We start from the raw sequence: 19,882 nt of genomic DNA, 5'->3' as shown, positions 1-19,882 counted from the left end.
GCAGTGTTGGGTAAGTTACTCTGAAAAAGTAATTAATTACTAGTTACTAATTACATATTCAATAGTGTAATTAGATTACTGTACAAATTACTCTCTCCAAAAAGTATTTAATTACTAGTTACTAATTACATATTCAATAGTGTAATTAGATTACTGTACAAATTACTCTCTCCAAAAAGTAATTAATTACTAGTTACTAATTACATATTCAATAGTGTAATTAGATTACTGTACAAATTACTCTCTCCAAAAAGTACTTTCTATATCTCATATCAACCTTGATTAGTTAAGTGATTCAAGGATGGACACGAAACAGCTTATTTAATTTATTCAAATAACTAATATAAAACTACATGAAGTAGTATTATTAACTGACCAAAGTATTACAAATGTGAGAATTATACATTAAAGCACGGATTTTAAAGTTAGACTTTTAATTTTTATGTCAATTCCACTATTGCACACACATATATTACACACAGTATTTAGTTACATCAAAAGTAACTAGAAAAAGTTACAGAAAAAATAACAGTAATCCCTTACTTTACGTTTTCACAGGGAAAGTAATTATATTACAGTAACTAATTACTTAGTAACTAGTTACACCCACCACTGCTCTCGTGTCATTCTAAACCTGTATGAGTTTCTTTCTTCTGCAGAACACAATTGAAGACATTTTAAAGAACGTTGGGAACCAAGAACGTTGCATGATTGTAATTAATATTATTATATGATATAGGTGTGCTTTGTCTTTGCGTGTCTAGAGAGATTTTTTGCACCCCTGAAGAAATGTGAAGGTCTACATGCACCATTATTAGATGTTTGGGAAACACTCTTTTAGTACGTAATAGTGTAAATTATATAATAATAAAAAAGTTTTGTATTATTAAGAATCATTTTTTATATAATGGTTGGTAGCAATTAAAATGATCATTTATTAAACTCGCTCTGTCGCATGTCACGTTTAACCAGCTACGATTTTTTATTGCAATCATATTTTTGTCTGCCAGGACTCGCAAAAAAGAAATGAGTATGGCCACGTGGGAATGTGCCTGTCACAACTGTGAGAAATAAACACAAACACCATCCACTTAGTAAAAATCAGCCGTAGCGCGACCCTTACGGTACGCAACGGCATCTTCACCTGTGAACACTTTTCGTCAGGATAAGATGACTTTTCCCCCTCGGCGATTTGAAACGGGTGCTCAGACAGCCTGACGAAGATGTCAGTAGGGAAGGATATTTATTACGCTAATGGAATGAGTGAATACAGTGGCTGTAAACCCCGGCGCGCGCTCGGTCGGGAGGCGACTGCAGCTGCAAATAATCCTCTCCAGTTCAGTAGCAGCACTAATAATCCCCTGCAATAATCTCCAATTAGAGAAGGCGCCGAATTTGTGGCAAAGTCCCCATGGTTGTGAATTGAAAGGTGTGCGGTTGCTTTTGTATGTTCTGTCTGTTGAACGAGCGACTGAATACTAACAAGTGGATTATTTCAGTTGACACAGATTTTGTTGTGTTGTTGAGCAGTGTGTCTGCTTTAAAGAAAGCCATATTCTAGCATGAGGACGTTAAGCAAAGACGCTTCTGTTTTTGCCGTCGTTGTACTAATAGACCCACTTTCATCACACAGCTGCAAATCCACCCTTGTCGTCTTGTAGCTGAAAGGTGGTGAGAGGTGCGAGACGGTCTTTTTCTAGTTCACAATGGCCGTAAATAAAGCTCGCTGACGCATTCCGCAACGCAGTTTCTGTGATGTTTATCAGAGGAAGAGAAAGATTCATGCTTTCGGTTTATTCTGTGAACCGTGTGTTCCTTATCTCTGTCTTTTATTGCCGTTGTGTAATATATGCATTTTAGTTTGTTGAAATGAATTTGCCTTTTGACCATTTTGGAATCGTACAGAAGAGTCAAGTTTTAAATAGGAAAAATATCGAAACTCTTTGGTCATTTTTGAACGCGATGCTACTGGTCAAATTGGATTCAATGATCTATGCTAAGCTATGCTAAAAGTGCTATCGCCAGACCCGGAGATCGGCTGAATAGATTCCAAAATGGTAAAACTCAACTTATTAACTCTGGGGGAGTTGGAGAATGAGCCTATTTACAAAAAAAGTGGAGTTTTCCTTTAAGGTTGTAAAAGCTTTATGATGTAGCACGAAAACTTAGAGAGTCATGCATGCTTGGGCAGAATGTAGGCTATACTAAATATTTAGGCTGTTGGAGGAGATATAAAGCGTTTGGCGTTTTATAAACTTTGTGTAGTGTGAAACAGTTTTAAAGTATATACTTTGCAGTGTGTCTGGTAAGCTATCTGCAGCCTGTGAGTGATCCCTTACATTAGTATACCTCATTTAAACTAAAAATGAGAATGTATAATTTCAGTCTACTTTCTATGTACTTCTCAGAAATATCTTTAAAATGACACTTACTGTAAGTATACTTGAGTTATACTGACAGAAATGTCTAAGTATATTTGGCTTGTACTTGTACTATTTTTAAATACTTAAAGGGGTCATATGGCGCGAACACGTGTTTTTCTGTGTCTTTGGTGTGTTATAAGTTGCCCATGCATGTATTAGACACGTAAAACTGCAAAAATTAAAGTGTGGTAACAAAAGATGCGTTCTATCTAAAGGCGAATGCTCTCCCAGACCTGCCTGAAACGCCTCGTGTAACCACACCCCCACAAATCTACGTCAGTTCGTGGTACCGTATGATTTGACTAAGACCGCCCAAATGTCTTAGCAAGTAAAGTGGGCGTACCTGTCAGTACAATTGAAGAGGAACCTGATGTTCCAAATTTGCTAAGAGGCGTTACATTTCCCTCACACACTTGCAGTATTCGACCAATCACTACGCACTGGTGAACTGGCCAATCATAGCACACCTCGCTTTCAGAGCGATGAGCTTTGTCAAAAATCCGTGTGTTTCAGAGAGGCGCGGGAAAGAGGAGATACAAACATGCACGGTATGTGGAAAATACAGCGTTTTGAACCTTAAATCGTGTATACACATTACATTACATCGAAATACAATCAATATTTTTCGTTTTAGCCGTGTCATATGACCCCTTTAATGTGAATTCCCTACATCCTATCTTTCCAAATGTTCTGCCAAAACTTACCGCGAATGGTCATGTGACTTTTTTATACACCACGTGACTTGTAAATACGACAAAAAGTGTTTTTATTACAGTTTTGAGAAATATGCCTTTATCGTGTTGCCTGAAAAAACACCTCATACAAGCGTGAGAACTTTTTTGCGATACATGGGAGTTTTTGCTAAATTGACGTGTTTCCATTGGGCGCATTTTCAATGGGCTATTTCAATTTACGCATTTTGAAGGGTAATGGAAAACTGTCTAGTGTCATTTTTGGTGTCATCGTTATTTTCTTAACTTTTATTTTCAAACTTTCATTAACAGTTCATGTTAGTATTATGTTTTCACCATGGTAACTCTCGTTTCCATAACCCCAAAATACCATGTTATTTTCACTTTGTGTTATTTTGTGAAGGTTTATATTATGGTGGTCGCTTAAACCAATAAAAAAATTGTCCGGGACTGCTATTTACTTAACCTTAACTTATAGGCTGTTCACTCATCAGTATCAGTCATATTAGTCACAATTTTGTTAGTATTTTAGTATTAGTCACTTGTTTTTTGTAACAAACTACATATGACGTCATTTATATTTTAAAAGTGGGTCACGCCATTGTGACCATGAGAAAATTGAGCAAGTTGAGAATCACTTATATCAATTATATAGTAATAGTAAACTATGTATGGCGTTAAGTTCTCTTAAAGAAAACTATACTTGCAGTATAAAAATGTCTAAACTAGTAATTTAGTCAGAGTATACTTTAAAATGTACTTTCATAAACTTAAAAATGTGCTACAAGCACAAATGAAAAGCGGTAAAGTATACCTAAAATTATACTTTTATGAACTAAAAAGTGGGCCAATTTAGTCCCAAGTAGTATACTATAGTGCATTGATATTAGTGTACTTACTACATGAAGTATACTCAAAAATATACTCGAACTTTACTTGATAAAATCAACTTAGTGTACAAGTAACAAGTATAATTTTTGTATGGCATGGCATGTCCTGGTAGTCGCTAAGGTGTTGAAAAGTGGTTACTATGCTGATGCTAAGCAGCTGATAGACAGACAATCTCAGACAATGCCCCCCCCCCATTGGTCGACAAACAGTTAGTCCCGCCTCAGGTCTACGCCATTGACTGAAACTACTTCATTGGGGGTTTTTTCATTATTTTTTAGTTTTTTAAATGATTTAGTCATAGTTGAGGGGATAGTGTTGCTGATTTCAAGGTCATCTGAGCATTAAACCTGCCGAATTTCGGCATCTCATCAGCACCCCCGGGCAGCACATCCAACAGCCGGTTGCTCCAGGGGGAGCGTGATGTAGTACACAAACGCTTCAGATAAACACCATCCATGAGAATCATTTTCCATGGTGCCCGCTATCATGTCCTTAGGCTTTTTTGTTCAACACAACATTGTGAAACAATACTCAGGTGCACCTGCTCTTCCACATCCACGTGTGACATTGCACACCGCAGAGCCGCGTGTTCGCTCACCTTGCTCGTCTTCTGTCTTTGCAGACGGTCTCATGAGTGAGGGAGAATTTCTGGAAATCACGGAAATCAAACGGAACCAAGCAGAAGAATTTGAGTGCATCACCAACAACGGCGTCGCGCCTCCAGACACCCGGCGTGTCAAGGTCACCGTCAACTGTAAGTCAAGTCACACACGCTTCTTCTGTCAGTAACACACACTGACATCTCAATGTGCTCCGTGGAGCTGTAATGGAAACAGAAATTAGATCACGATTGGCTGTCTGTACAATAATACTCACCCTTTGTCTTTTGTCATCTTTACAGAGCTGTAATTCTAAATCAAATGACATTTCCAGGACAAAATATAATAGTATCATTTTATTTAGACCTGCATTTAGCATTTTGATGGTCATCACTTCTGTATTTTGACCGATACTTTAATCAAAATTTTGTCTCCTGTTTTCAAGGACAAAAAAAAAACACGTTTCATTTACGCTTAAAGCATTTGTTTCAAGTTTTGCAAAAAAAACGAAGAAATGTATGAAAACAGGGACTAGTAGCAAGCAGATTTGTCTTCTTTTGAAGATGTTTTGTAACGAGAGGGAGTATTTTTATAAGATCACGTTATATTTATTAGAAAAGGTTAATAAGTTAGATTTCGATGTAGATCTTCGTACAACCCTTCCTTATACAACAACACTTTATAGTGACAAACTCTTCTGGTAAGTTCCTAACACAACAAAAGGAGTCGTTCATGCGACTCTTTGTGTAAGAAATGTTGGTACTTGTAGGTTCAAGTGTCAAGTTCATAGTTTACTTCGACTTTTCTGTCGGAACAAGTATTTTCAGTATATTTCTGAGAAGTACATACAAAGTAGATTGAAAGCTATTTTCTATTGAAAGCGATATAGTAATAGCACACTTGAATAAACTTAATGTCCTATCCTAATAGGGCTGGGACGATCGTGTAATTTTTATGCTCAGTTTCACAATGGATTACGGTTAAACGCCGCCACATCCGAAAGCCAGAGGGCGCTCTCGAGTAGGCGTATTCGGACGCAACATTAGTATACGCACGTTCGAATCTCACGAGAAATTCTCCACCACCCGGATATTTCTCGCCTACTGTTTTATGAATACTGACAGATCGGACATACTATTCGTTCACCTACTACTTTTTGCCTACTATATAGCAAGGAAGTATTCCATTTCGAACGCAGCCGTAGTGATTTTAGATCGAGCAGTACTTCCTACTGATCAAAGAGCCGCAGTTCACGGAAGAGCTGTGCGTAAAACAGAATCGAAGCCTTTGCGATTTCAGAATCGACATAGACAGGTATAATTAGTGTGAATCGCGATATATATCGTCACAGGCCTATATCCTAAACATTATGTGTACGTTATATAACGTTTGTATTTTCTACATCCCTTTGTTTTCAGATCCACCAGTCATTACAGATGTGAAGAACATGCCTGCTCAGCTGGGGAAGACTGCCATTTTACGTTGTGAAGCCATGGCGGTGCCCACAGCCTCGTTTGAATGGTACAGAGACGACAGGAGGTAAGATTACGTCTATAAAGTGAGAAAGAGAGATGCTGTGGCACGTGTGTTTTCGTGTGACGTCACCTCCTCTAACGTGCCATCTTTGGCATTACTTCTCTCTCAGGCCGGTAGAGAGCGATAACACGCTGAAGATCAAAAACGAGAAGACGCGTTCCCTGCTGCTTTTCACCAACGTCACGGAAAAACACTTTGGCAACTACACCTGCTTCGCCTCCAACCGACTCGGCGCTTCCAACGCCAGCATGTTACTCTTCAGTAAGTGCACGATGTGAAACACACACTTTCCGAACATCGATCAATCTACAAAGGCATAAAGTCAAGGATACATAAACGGCCTGCGGGACGTGACTTTCCACTGTAGAAAACAGATGAACGTGCACTTCTGTCTCTCTTTACCAGAGGCTCATAATGGCAGTGAGTCTATTGATGGTCCTCGAGGGCAAATGATCTGGTGTGCTCACCAAAGTGCATCCTTTCTTCTCTTTTTAATAATGCATAACTCCAGCGAGCTTTAGTTTAACCCCACTTGCAATGCCCAGATTTTCTTTTCAAGTTTCAGCACATGATGCATGCGGGATATAGCAGCGTGTTCACTGTTGCATCATTCTGAGAAAATCGTGCATATGAGCTTAAAAGTCTGGTAAAGGTCTGTTTGTTCGCTGAATATAAATCACCTCAAAGATGTTCGTATTTTCTCCCGCAGTACCTTCTGAATTCTCTTACTTATATTATCACAGTCACAGTAAACGCAATGATGAAATTGAACTGTTGTTGCTAAAATGTAGCATAAACAACCTGTTAGTTTTCAGGGTTGTCAGTTAAGTCGTTGCAATCCTGTAGAAATAAATTATTATCCCAGGTATTTTAAATTGGACTGTTAAAATTCAATTTAGTCGCTGCATTTTATTGCACATTACTTTTAATTGCACACATAAATCTTATTTTTAATCTCCTAAAATGGTCCGCCAACATTTTCGGCTGAATTCCTTTGACAAAATGTGTTGCATAAAAGGTTTGTGGTGTTTAATTTTTAAATAGAGATACTACATTTCTCCATCGATACCTATAGCCGATTATTCGGAGTGAAATCTGTTGAACATTTCTTAACTTTCTGAATGTTATTAATTCATATAATGACTATTAATGTTGTCCACTAAATGTTTCTTTTTTCTATATTCAGAGCACAAATTCATTGCATGTTTCTGTCCTCTTTTGATTGACAGGATATATCGGCCCTGATCATTGGCTGTTTTTAACAGATCGACCGATAGCGTGAAAAATGGCTTTTATCGTCCGATACCGATTATTGGCTGATTTATCAGTGCATCTGTCATTTAAAACAGCATCAGTAATTCCTTCATTGTACTCACAAACAAAGATCTGGTACAGGCGTTTTTGTTGTGAAATTTTCATTTTTGTTCTGACTTTGTGTTTTGGTGTGTTTTGATGTGTTTGGTCAGTGTCGTGTTTATATTTCAGTCAAACCGCACCAGAATCCTTTTTGGAAGTGGACTGAGTCCAGCATTTTCAGTGATCTCGGTTTGCTTGTTCGGATACAGAGCTGATCCTTCTAATACGCAGACTACGCAAGTTGCGTAGGGCCCCTGCACCACCAGGGGCCCCCTTGAGTACCGAATCAAAAACACTATTGTAAACAAGGCGCTATTTTTACAACTTGCGGATTCAACTTCAGAGGAATCATTTCGATATTTCTTTTTAGTACTTAATGTACTTAATTACATATTCAGATATCATGCAGCGGGCGGCAGGTAATGACATGCGCGTAATGTGCTTATATGCGTCTTTACATATGGCCAAGACTCTAAATGGAGCTATCCGTCTGGAGCGGAAAAAAAGAAAAATCTGCAACAAAGTGAAGCAAGAGAACAAGAAGGCATGTGTTTTTGTACTATTTTAAAGTCTTATTTAGTTTTGCCAAATTATGCAATGAATTACGTACAAAACAAGGAGCCTACAGATTTACACATTTAGTATTTGTCCACTGTATTTCGTTTGCCCATGATAATATGAAATTTTATAGTTTTTGCCATCACATTTAGAGAATATTGATGTGTTTTCGTAAGCTTAGCCTTCTTGAGTAAACTGTATTTATCATGCTTTATTTTTGTTAGTAAATCGCTCATTTGGTAGTAAAAACACAATGTTTCCATGTTTTCGGGTTTTTTTAAAGCTAGAAGGTTCCAGAGCCACACGTTACTTTAGGTTAAGAATTATTTACGTGTCAATCAAAATTTGAATTTACTTTTATACTTAATTTTTCTTACTATCATTTTAATGTTTTTTTAGTCTTCATTTGTTTAAGTGTTAATTGATTTATTATTTCTTATAGTTTACAGTTATGTTTATATGTAATTTTAACTATTAGTGCAAGGGCCCAGACGACTAGGATCGGCACTGATCGGATATCAGTGTAGAGGTCTTCACGGTGGACCAGAGACCCGAGTCCAGATTTCCAACAATAGGCCTAGTCAGGTCTGCGTCAGGTTTGGGTAGTACATTTTTTGGCATTTCTCAGCTCTGCACGCGTCTGGGACCAACTTTCAATTATTAGACGGGTCCAGGTTGGTTCTGTGTTCTTGCTACTCGTGTGCAAACACACGCTATTTATTGCTACTAAAAACACATTCCACTGACTTTTTATTGTCAAAGCGTCTGCTGGAAGACGCAAATAGAGGGAGTGCAATGTCAACTGTTCAATCTATATAATTTTACAGCTTTCAAGACTCCTAAGTCTGACCTAACTAAACTGACAGTAGAGCTCTCATTGGAAATGTTATCTGAATGAAACATTCAATACTGAGCTCTTAGCAAAATGTGCTGGAGTGAGTGAAGAAGAGAGAAGGGCCGGGTCATGATGAAACCTGTATTTATGAGAAGGAGCCAAAATATTACTTTATAGTAATATAAAGTAGAATATTATATAGTGCTGCGTAGGTGATGTGTATCTTCACTTTCCCTTGAAACCAAGGCCTGGGCGTCAACAAAATATTCATAACTATAGTGTATGTTTGCCTTTTTTTGTGATAAAAATTTTTACGTATTTTTTTGTGTATTAGAATAAAACCCTGAATTCTAGTCTGCCTTTTTGCCACATAATTTGGTCAAATAAATCCCTTTATTTTTCTCAATTTTCTACCATCTGATGGGTATTTTAAAGCAAATATTGTGCAAATATGCCCTCCGGACATCACTTTTGGCCACTTCTATAGTTTGGAAAATGTGAATTTGCTAAGAATTTGTGAAACATTTTGTATATCAGAAAGTTTTTCAAAGTTTTAAAGTTTCATTTAAATTACATAATTTTAAAGGCAGTTTTCATGTGGTGTCTTAACTTAAAGTCTTAAAAAATGCATGAATATTTATTATAAAAGAATATTCTACATACAGTATATTGCATGTGGTGTCTTAACTTATATCAGGGCATAAAATGCATGAATATTTATTATAAAAGAATCATCAACATGCTTTTTACAGCCATGTCATCATCGCACATTTCCTCTTTCTGGTCTCCAGCTTGCCCAATTTCTTTCAGCCTTTTCAATCCATCTTTTCTATTCCGTGGCCCATTATGTCGCTCTGCTACCCATCCCACCCCCCCCCCACCCCCCCATCGTTTGTCCCGCCGCATTTCCTGCTCTGTTGTGTCCTGTTACCTCAGGAAGTCATCAGTCGCTTCTCAGCCTTCATTCCTCACACTGCATCCCTAGCGAGTGATTCCTGTTCTTTCTTCCCTTTTCTCATTCTCTCCTCCATTATCTCAGAGTTTTCCCTCGATGAGTCACTCGTCATCGCTTCATTCATCTTCGCTCGTTCATGTGCGGCTGCTTCCGTCGTGTGTCATCGGCTCTTATCTTCCGTCAGATGGTCTTTCGCTGCATAAACACCTTAACTCGCCTCTAAAATATTTCAGTTGTTAGAGGGCAACCGACTAAAAGTAGTGACACTACTATCTACTGTAGCTGCTTTCAAATGTAGATTTCACAAGAAACTTTCTTTTAATAAGTAGCACAGCGTGACAGAATGCTATACCGGTAATTGCTACCATTGTCCATATTTGAAACCGTTATTTCTGGCGCTGAAGAGATTTAAAGTATAAAAATGATTTTGTTCGCAAAAAAATTTCATTTAAAAATAAAGATTAATCTAAAAGAAAGCACTGAAGGAACATTTATTTGGGACTCAAAAAAACATGCTCAAGTTTTAAAAAATTGTGGCAGCCACTGTGTTTATAAAATAATTTTGAGTAACTCTTTTTGATATGTTTTCGTTATATTATATTATATTATATATTTTTGAATATAACATATTAGAATGTTTTAAATAATGTTAATAATAATGTCATTGTAATTGCTGTTTAAACATAAGCAGTTTTTACATTTGATACTTTTTGGTTTGCTGTTTTATAGTTAATTATATTATATTATATTATATTATATTATATTTAGGGCTGTCAAACAATTAATCGTGATTAATCGCATCCAAAACAAACATTTGTGTTTACATAATATATGTCTGTGCATATTAATTTTGTATTTATAAATACATACACATACATGTATACATATTTAGGAAATATTTAAATGTATTTATTTATATTTTCCAATAATTTAAATAACATAAATGTTTGTTAATTTTTATATTTTATATATTTCTTTGATATATGCATGTATGTGTATGTTTTTGTAAATACAAAACTAATATGCACAGAACACAGACATATATTATGTAAACACAAACGATTATTCTGGATGTATTTAATCACGATTAATCGTTTGACCGTATAATAATATTTAATATAATATCATTTTAGTTGCTGTTTAAATATGAAAAACACACAATTACTTATTTGCACCTAGAAGTAAATGTACAGCTCACGCATTGATACTTTTTGTTAGGATTGTCCGAGTGCTGCCACCACCGTGGTTTGCTGTATTTGTGTGCAACACAGTCTCTTAACATTGTTTATTTGCTTCTTCTCTCGCAGTGCCCGGGGTGGCGTACGGCGGAGGGACGTCTCTCAACAGCCGTTTATCAGGAGCTGGCCTTTGGTTCTGCCTCTCCATCTCTGTTCTGATGAAGGTCTAAAACTGTCCTGCCTTTGGAAGGAGTCTTTAAAAACGAACCCATCACTGTGAACAAAAAGAAATTATGCATTGATCCAGGAGCCATCGCTACATCTCTCGGTCATTCCTTCCCGTTTCCTCTCTCATTCAGCCCCGTCGCGTATCACCGCTTCATTCCCGTTTCCGACGACGGTCACCATTCAACGTCCAATGCAAATGAAATGTCGGCGAGTAATGTTATGAACCGTTCAACAGTTTGGTGTCTCTCGATGTGCGTGCTGGACATGCTGTTTGTACTCCGTGGGTTGTGAATCTGTGAAGGTAACGGTGCTGACAAAATGCTGAAGATCACGTGACTCTGTAGAAGCGTTTGTGGTGGACCACCAGCCGCCGGTGGCTCTCGGTGTGAGACGATTGACAGTGCGTTCTTACATACGTAGCTACGATGAATGATGTCAAACCACATCTTTCCTTTCTAGCAAGAAGGGGCGTATCATCTCGAGCCCTAGGTTGCGTTCATTTAGAGGTCTCGACCCAAGGCAAACATCAGACCCCTGTCCAGCCCCTACACTTCAGTCTCTGTCGGTCGGTCCATCAAACGGTCCGTCACCCTCGATGTAAATAAATATGCAGTAGACCCCCCACCCCATTTCCAGTCAAGCTGTTTCAGTATTTCAGCTTGGAGGATATTGCTGCCTTCAAGTCATGTTGGGATGATCGTATTTGTGACATCATGGTGTTGATCGTGTAATCGTGAATGTTGACTGTACGGTATGTTTTTTTACGCATTTCGTGTACTGTTGATGATGATCAAGCTTGAAATACCAAACTATTAGCCGTTTTATGAGGCGACAGGCTTGTGTGACCAAACCACATTTCTCATTACTGTTTGTGGCTAATGTTTCTCTATTTCATTGCAAGTGAAAAACAGAGAAAGAAATGCGAAATGTTGACCTCCTGATCTCGTAAGCGTGATCTTCCCAAACGGATCTTGAAGGCAGCAGAAGTTTCATGGCGTCCGAAGCAGTTCCTCATCTTCCTCGTTGCTTGTGGATAGCATGTACCGGTTAGAAATGTCCCTCTTGTGACCTCACTTCCTGCACCGACCCCGTTTTAACCCCTGCACTGTGTACATTTTAATCTGCAAGGTTAACTGCTATAACTTTTCGGTGTTAATAATGATGATTATAATAATGACGACGACGATGACAATGTTAATAAGTATTTGAATAAATATGATAGTAATTCCGTGTACAAAAAAAAATCGACAGAGCTGATCGCAAGCCATGTGTGTGAAAATATTTTGTACGAAAAATCACATTCGTTGAACGGCAAAAAAATTATAATCAAAACACGTTTTTGAAGTATCGTGCTCTGTTTTACCATGATAAACTTTTTTAAACTGGAAATAATTTGACAAAGTCTGTTAAGAAAGCAATCGCAGAAACGCAAGGGCGCTTACACGCTAGAGAGAGACGCGCGCGTGACGGACGGGAATGCACACGATTTAGCAAGTGTTGAGGGAAAGGAGTCCGTTTGAAATTGTGAAGAAAATCAGAATTTCAAATTAAAAACATGCAGGATGTCAAATTCATCTTTACGTTTTTCCTCCACGTCCCTCAATAAAATCAATTGATTCGTAGCGTTCTCATACGCAGCCTAAACTCTAGCGTATACGCGGCCGAATATCATTTCAAATGTGTATGTGTTCTTATTTTTTCATGATGACTGTAATGTATGATAATCTATTCTACCGTAATGATGTAACGTTCATGTCTGGCTCAGTGACGTAACCAAAACCGCAGTGTCCTGCATTTGACATGTTACCAACCTGCTGCGTTTCATTCCAAGTTGGCTGCTCGACATTTCTTCGTAACATTTCGTCAATTTCTCGCACGGAAACCAAACTGGAGGTCTGATTTCAACAGGCGTCCCGAGTCGAATGGAACACAGCATTAGATTCTGCAAGTCGCCTTTGTTCCTTTCAAAAAGTGAATCCGATTAGCGAGAGATCAAGATGTAATTAGCCAGCGACTGTGACTCGCTAAGCAAGCGGACCGGCATATTCTCTCTGTCCCCCATCTGGTGAGAGGCACGGCTCATAAATCAAGCTCAGTCCAGACACTGACAGAATCCTCTTCAAGGACAGCTGTGCCTTTGACTGGCCGAGTCTGAAGCCCGACGTGGAGTCCCGTCCCCTACAGGATAATTACCCGCCACTTAAGAGCGCACGGCGAAGAGGCTTTGACGTGTCGCTGCGGCGAGCATCTTAACTTCATTCGGCTGTCCGCGGCGACCCCGCGTGAGCTCGGTGTTCTGACCGTTCGCTTTGCAATCTTAATCTTGTATATACTATAATCTGTCCCGTCTCCCCCGCTACGTGTTTCATTATTTCATTTCAGCCAGCAATAACCTCAAAATAGCATTTCAATCTTGTTAATGCCCAATTTACAGTCTGATGGGCACGACGCCTTTGTTATTAGGCTAACGGATTCGGAAAATGTTGCGTTTGTTCGTCGGGCCCGAGATATTGCACACGATACGAAATCTGAGCTCATCCTTTGATCGTGATGCTTGTAAATGAGAAAACTCGTTCTCTGCACCTGTGTGCAAAACTCTGACGGGCGTTTCGGTTTCGTTCGTGGAGGGGCACGGCCGGCGTTTCGCTCCAAACATGACCAGCTTCTCAAGATCTTCACCGTGACTTGAAAATGACAAGCAGGTGTGGGAGAGAGGGGACAGGGCCGGACTGAATAAGGCCAACATTCAGTTTAGCATGTTATTCTGCCCCAAAGATTATTTAAAGAATGGTTTATTGTCTTTAGATTACATAAAATGTCAAACCAAGCTGCATATTTTTAAAGAAATATAGCACAAACTATAGAAACCAGTCAAGTACTATAGACACTTTCTCAAAGTTGAATAGAACTTTGTTGCAGATGTTACTTGGTTTGATGTTTGATTTAACGGAAGGACTTTAGACGTTACGAGTATTCAAATCATGTTTTGGGATCACTGTAAATGTGTCCAGAAGTTTTAACGTTAAGCACAAAGGCAGGGGATGGGGAGACAGCGGTCATTTTCTCTTTTTGTCATTCATGATCAACATCACCCTCAAGGCCATTTCGTGTACGTGTGATCACCTCTAATATACGTGAACAAAAGAAAAAAACAAGAGAACGTACGAAATGTCGTTGAAATTCTCGATGTGGGTATAAAGCATGTAAATGTTTGTTTTGGGTGGAGTTTTGTTTGGTTGTCTGAATATTGTGATGGAGCGCTGCTGGTGGATGTAAATGAGAGAGTTTGGACTGAGCTAGAGGTCTGGTGTGGAGGACGGATGAGGGACATCTGGACATGAGCAGGTTGGATCACACAGAGCCCGCAGCTCAGAGGACATGGGATGATCCGCGGCAGTATGAGATGATGTCATTGGCCCTTTGCTAAGCCCCGCCCCTTTGCGCACAGCTGATACTTACATTCAAAGTGACTTACGGTCAGACCAAGGATTTTGAAGTTGTTCTGTACATAAATCTCTGCTCGTGAGTGAGCAACATTAAGTAAGAGTTCAATAATGCAGTAGAAGAACCATTTTTTGCTGAACGATTCCTCAAAGAACCATTCTGTTTCATAAAAGGTTCTAAAAGATTCTTTAAGTTATGAAGAAGATGAAGAAATGGATTTTATAAGAACCTTTGAGTGAATAGTTCTTTTGGGGAACTAGAAATGGTTCCTCTATGGCATCACTGTTTTAAAGAGTGTGAATATGAAAATAAAGTTGATGACATTTCTTAAGTTCCTTCTTGATCGTTTCTCAAACAAGAAATCTGTAGTTTTGCCCTGAATCCTAGTTTTATATTGATTGTTTGAATTGAAAATTGATTACTATTTACTACAAAAAATATAGTTAAACTATAGCAAAACCATTCATTCGCGGTACCTAGCTATAGTAAACATGGTTGTTTTTTGTACACTGTAAAAAATGTCAGGCTTCAACTCAAAATTTCAAAATTCTTTTTCGTTTTGCAATTGGCTCAGTTTGAGTTTTGTCAATTTAAGGAACAGTTTGTTGCCTCAAGTGTTCATTTGCAATTGTGCCTATTGAAATATCAAAAATGACACGGTAATGTGGCAGAAAACCTGCACAACAACACTATTTAAATGTTGGTCAGACCCTTTTTTTTATTTGGGCTTAACAAATGGTCAGCTAACTCTCTGAGAAAACTCCTACTAAAAATGAATACAAATTCATGGACATTTAATCTATCCACGGAGACTAAAATGTGCCGTTTATTTGTCTTGTTTCTAGCTTACTGCAGAACTGAAATCGATTAAAGGGGGTGTGTGTCCCAGATGACAGCGCAGTATTGTGAATGTATAGTGTAAATGAACAGTGACAGATGTGAGTCTATAGAATATAAATGCAGTTTCTGTGAAGTGACTTTACTCTCTGTGCCACTAGAGGGCAGTGCCGAATCAAACGCTCTCTCTACCCACCGCTCTCTTGTTTATTTTCTTCACGTAGGGGAGTATGTATTTTTCCACAGCTCTAAAGCTACGAAAGTATTGCTTATATATGTTTGTACACAAAAGACCATGAAAAGAACTCCTTTTTTATCTACCAAGTCATTTTCTCTTAAATAAATGTAAATGTGCCTTACATGCTTTACTCTATGTAGTTACATTTACATTTATTCATTTAGCAGACACGTTTATCCAAATGAGAGAGCATTTTACATTTTGTCAATGAGCTATAGTGTAATTTACAATGGCATGTTTACAGTAAGAATCAGAGTTATGGAAAGATTTTTATTTAATATATAAACAAAGTTAGACTGATAGTCAGATGAATGCAGAACAGGTGTGTTATCGGTAGTTTGAGTTAGCTGGAATCCCTGTAAAACCAGCTTGTTTCCAGCTAAGACCACCAAACCAATTTGTAAAACAGGTTTGTTAAAATCTCACCAGCTATTTTCACGTGTTTATGTTTCTAGATTAGACTTTAGTTACACAACTGGCTGAGATGTGTACTTTTGTGCCTTTGATACTGTGTATCTTGAGACAAACGCAATATAACACACAGTTGAAACAGAAAACAAATCAGGAGCAAATGTTGCTCTGACCGTTGGTAGTGTAAATCAAATGCAGAATAGAAATAATAATACAGAGCAGATTCTGTACTGTGTATCAGACTGTTAGAGAGGCGGAACATTAAAAATGCAGGAATAATTCAAACAGCCGTAGGCCGGAAGAATATTTTACACAAGTACATCCAATTCTTGGCCAACAGAGATTGCAAGCTCTGTCTTTTTCCTGACGTTGACAAACAGAACTCAAGGGGGCGATAGAGTTTCCTTCACATGTATGTGCTATTAACCAGCTACATGTAAACATGTCCATTTCATTTCAATTGCTCAGCAAAACTCTTGCTCTCTCGTGACACTTGTTTACCTGAATGTTTACAATAATGTGTTATAACGGTGAATGCAACGCAGACGTGCACTGTGTTATGGATTGAGCTTTGACACGAATCTAAAATTGCGTCAGGTTGTTATTTAGTCAAAAGCAATGCATTCTCATCGTTGCTCACTGACCACCGGAGCCTCCTTCATCTGTAAACTCGAAAGTCAAAGCAACGGTTTTTGATATTAAAGTCGATATGTTTACAGTTAGATCGGCCTATAGGAATAAATATGATTATAGTAGATATGAAATCGCATCCAGTTTAATGGCACAGCATCTTGTGTACCGAGATTTGATAGTGTCACGGCAATGCAAGAGTGTTTAACCGGGTCATGCACCTGCAATGTGTGTTGAATTACTTACGGAAAGCGTGTGTGTAGTTTTCAGTCAAATCAGCCGAAAGATTTTTAGATGGATGGATGGATGGATGGTTGGATGGATGGATGGATGGATGGTTGGATGGATGGATGGATGGATGGATGGATGGATGGATGGATGGATGGATGGATGGATGGATGGATGGATGGATGGATGGATGGATGGATAGTTGGATGGAAGGATGGATGGATGGATGGATGGTTGGATGGTTGGATGGTTGGATGGATGGATGGATGATAAAGTGCGTGTTGTCAGTCATGAGGGTAAAAGAGATGATTAGCCAGCGTTGGCTTCAGCCGGAGTTAGTAATGCTCATCTCCTCTCAAGCTGCCTCTGTTGTACACGACCCCGTCACCTCCATCCGATCCGAGCGGCCCACCGCTCCAGACCTCCACTTCAGCATCTCTGTGTGTGTGTGTGTGTGTGTGTGTGTGTGTTTGTTTGTGTGTGAGTGTGTACGTCTGTGTTCATCCTCCGGCCTCCTTACGGCAGGCACGGTTGGGTTTCAGATGGATTGGTTTTATCCCCTTTATCGTCGACTGTCTTGAAGAAGTCAACGACGCAGCTACAGAAACGGACAGAACGCTGTCTTCCACGATGACACATTCTGTGCTGTGATGTAACGTTTCTTCGCAAGTCTTTTGTTTTCCTGTTCCTGTCGTTTTATTTTTAGGTGTGTGTACATTTTTTTTAATCGAAACGAGGAGAAAACAGTGCAAGACGTTAAATGGAGAGAGCGAAATAAAACGGAGTTTTGTTTTTAACATAACAGGTGTGGGTGTGTTTGTTTCCTTCGAGCGTGTGTGTATGTTGGTGGCATGCTATTGAAACATCACTGTGGTTTTGATGGCTGCAGAATTTCCACAACACATCTAACCTCAAGACAAACGTTGTGAGAACAAAAGAGATTCTTGTTAACTGTATGTAATACCTTGAGAAACAATACTGCCCCTGTTTCCGAAATAAATACCCCAGGGGTCTTTATAACCTGAATGCTGATGTGGCAAATGAAAATGACAGAATTCATGAGCAAATGATCAATTTTGTCCAACGCTTGATTGTCTTCGGTACTGAACATGTTTCCACTTGAAAGTCTTTTCAATCAATCATGAGCGGCTTGAACAGTAATATTTTGAATGATTGTATATTAAAACACAATTCAGTCCAACCTTGAACCATGTTTCATCCTCGAATCATGTATTGAGAACAGAAAGTCATTGTCAGTTTAAGCGGCATTTCTCACACAGAAAATATCGGCTTACTAAAGAAAAATGGCTTGTGTGACATTTCACTTGTTGTGGGTTGAAAGCTTTAAGGCCGAGTGTATAAACATCATGATTGCAAACACATAACTAGCTGGACCCTTATGGTCTGTCTGGGGTCTCACAGATCTCAAGGGCATTGAGTTGTTTGTTAAAGAAACTTAAACATGATTTCAGAGGCATTTATACAAAAAATGTGTTTTTATTTACGCGACTCTTTTTGTAAAGAGTTGTTAAACTGTTCACGGAAAAAATGAAGAGACCATTCCACATTTTAATTTAATCATCAGTTCTAGATGTTTTGTGGTCATTTCAGGCCAGTGTCTGTTGAATTTGAACAAAATCAAACCTCAGGAGTGACATAATTTTTGTGATGCTGTGATTCTATAGTAAACTCTATAGTACATTTTTTTTTTTTGAATGGTTGAAACTACATTTTTGATGCGTCTATACTTGTGACCACTTCAAACAGAAATACTAAACCTCAAAGTCAAATAACATTCAAAATAGAATCTACAACATGCTGTCAGTTCTTTATTTTGACATTAGAAACCCCACGAGGAAAAAGCCCCAGAAGAATCCAGTTTGAACAAACAGAGGAAGTAAAACTGTCACCACCAATACTGGTCTGAATCAACGTGTGTGTTTGCTACATAAAGCTGACACAGCAAACCGCACGAATGCTGCAGCAAGAGAAATTTACCGTCAGATTAATGATGCAACCGCGTACCACGTGTGCATATGACATCCTATAATTCAGCCTGTGTCATATCCTCATCTCACTCTCTCGCTCCGTCAGTCCTCATATTCTAAATCGCATCTGAATTGGACCTGGACCACAAAACCAGTCTTAAGTAGCACGGGTAGCAATAGCTAACAATACATCGTTTTTATTTTATGCCAAAAATCATTAGTATAAATATCGATGTCAAAATATTGACCCTTATGAATGCTTTTGTGGTCGGGGTCACATTTTTAAATTTGAATTCAGGTAGATAAATATAAATCAGAATTTAAATGGAATTCAATTCAAAGAAATGCAAACAACTGCTGTGAGCGTTGGATTTAATAAAAAAATTGATATTATTGTTGCTATTTTTACTCTAAAATATGAAAACAATATTAATTGTTCAAATGAGGAAGTGACTCTAAACCTCTGACCAGTATTGTATATGTGCGCATATGAAGAGTTTATTTACAAAATGAGAACTCATTTTTTAAATCCTGTTTTTATTATGTTAACATGTTTTTATTGTGTTAGTTAGCTGTATTCTTTTAGTTATTATGGCTTAAATCAAAACAAACTAACTGCAGTTTGATTGATATTAATTGGAATGCACAATAAAAAAACAAATGAAGCGACTCAGTGTATTTATTACTGCTGGTGAGCAGAACGCACAAAATATTATTTGCGCTAATGGTGATCTTGAGAAAATGGTTTCATTTGAAACGGCAGTTTGATCTTGAAATAAAGTCGACAGCATTATGAATTTTGTAAAACGTGAAGATGTTAAGAATATTATATCTGTCTCTCACAGCATGACGAGA

General features: G+C 38.3%; 1 protein-coding gene across 2 annotated transcripts in view; it reads left to right on the top strand.

Annotated features, from left to right (window-relative positions):
- The window catches only part of iglon5 (IgLON family member 5), a 145,005-nt gene extending 125,331 nt beyond the window's left edge, over positions 1-19,674 (top strand). For both annotated transcript variants that reach the window (XM_057339263.1, XM_057339264.1), the window contains exons 5-8: positions 4,629-4,760; positions 6,024-6,144; positions 6,251-6,402; positions 11,153-19,674. In XM_057339263.1, the coding sequence (XP_057195246.1) occupies positions 4,629-4,760; positions 6,024-6,144; positions 6,251-6,402; positions 11,153-11,253 (506 nt within the window). In that variant the 3' untranslated portion in view covers positions 11,254-19,674. The remainder of the gene's footprint in view (positions 1-4,628; positions 4,761-6,023; positions 6,145-6,250; positions 6,403-11,152) is intronic.
- Positions 19,675-19,882: the final 208 nt, after the last annotated feature.

The sequence above is a fragment of the Triplophysa rosa genome, linkage group LG8 (genome assembly GCF_024868665.1).
Source record: "Triplophysa rosa linkage group LG8, Trosa_1v2, whole genome shotgun sequence".
NCBI classification, from domain to species: domain Eukaryota; kingdom Metazoa; phylum Chordata; class Actinopteri; order Cypriniformes; family Nemacheilidae; genus Triplophysa; species Triplophysa rosa.
This window is presented reverse-complemented; position numbering and strand designations above follow the sequence as displayed.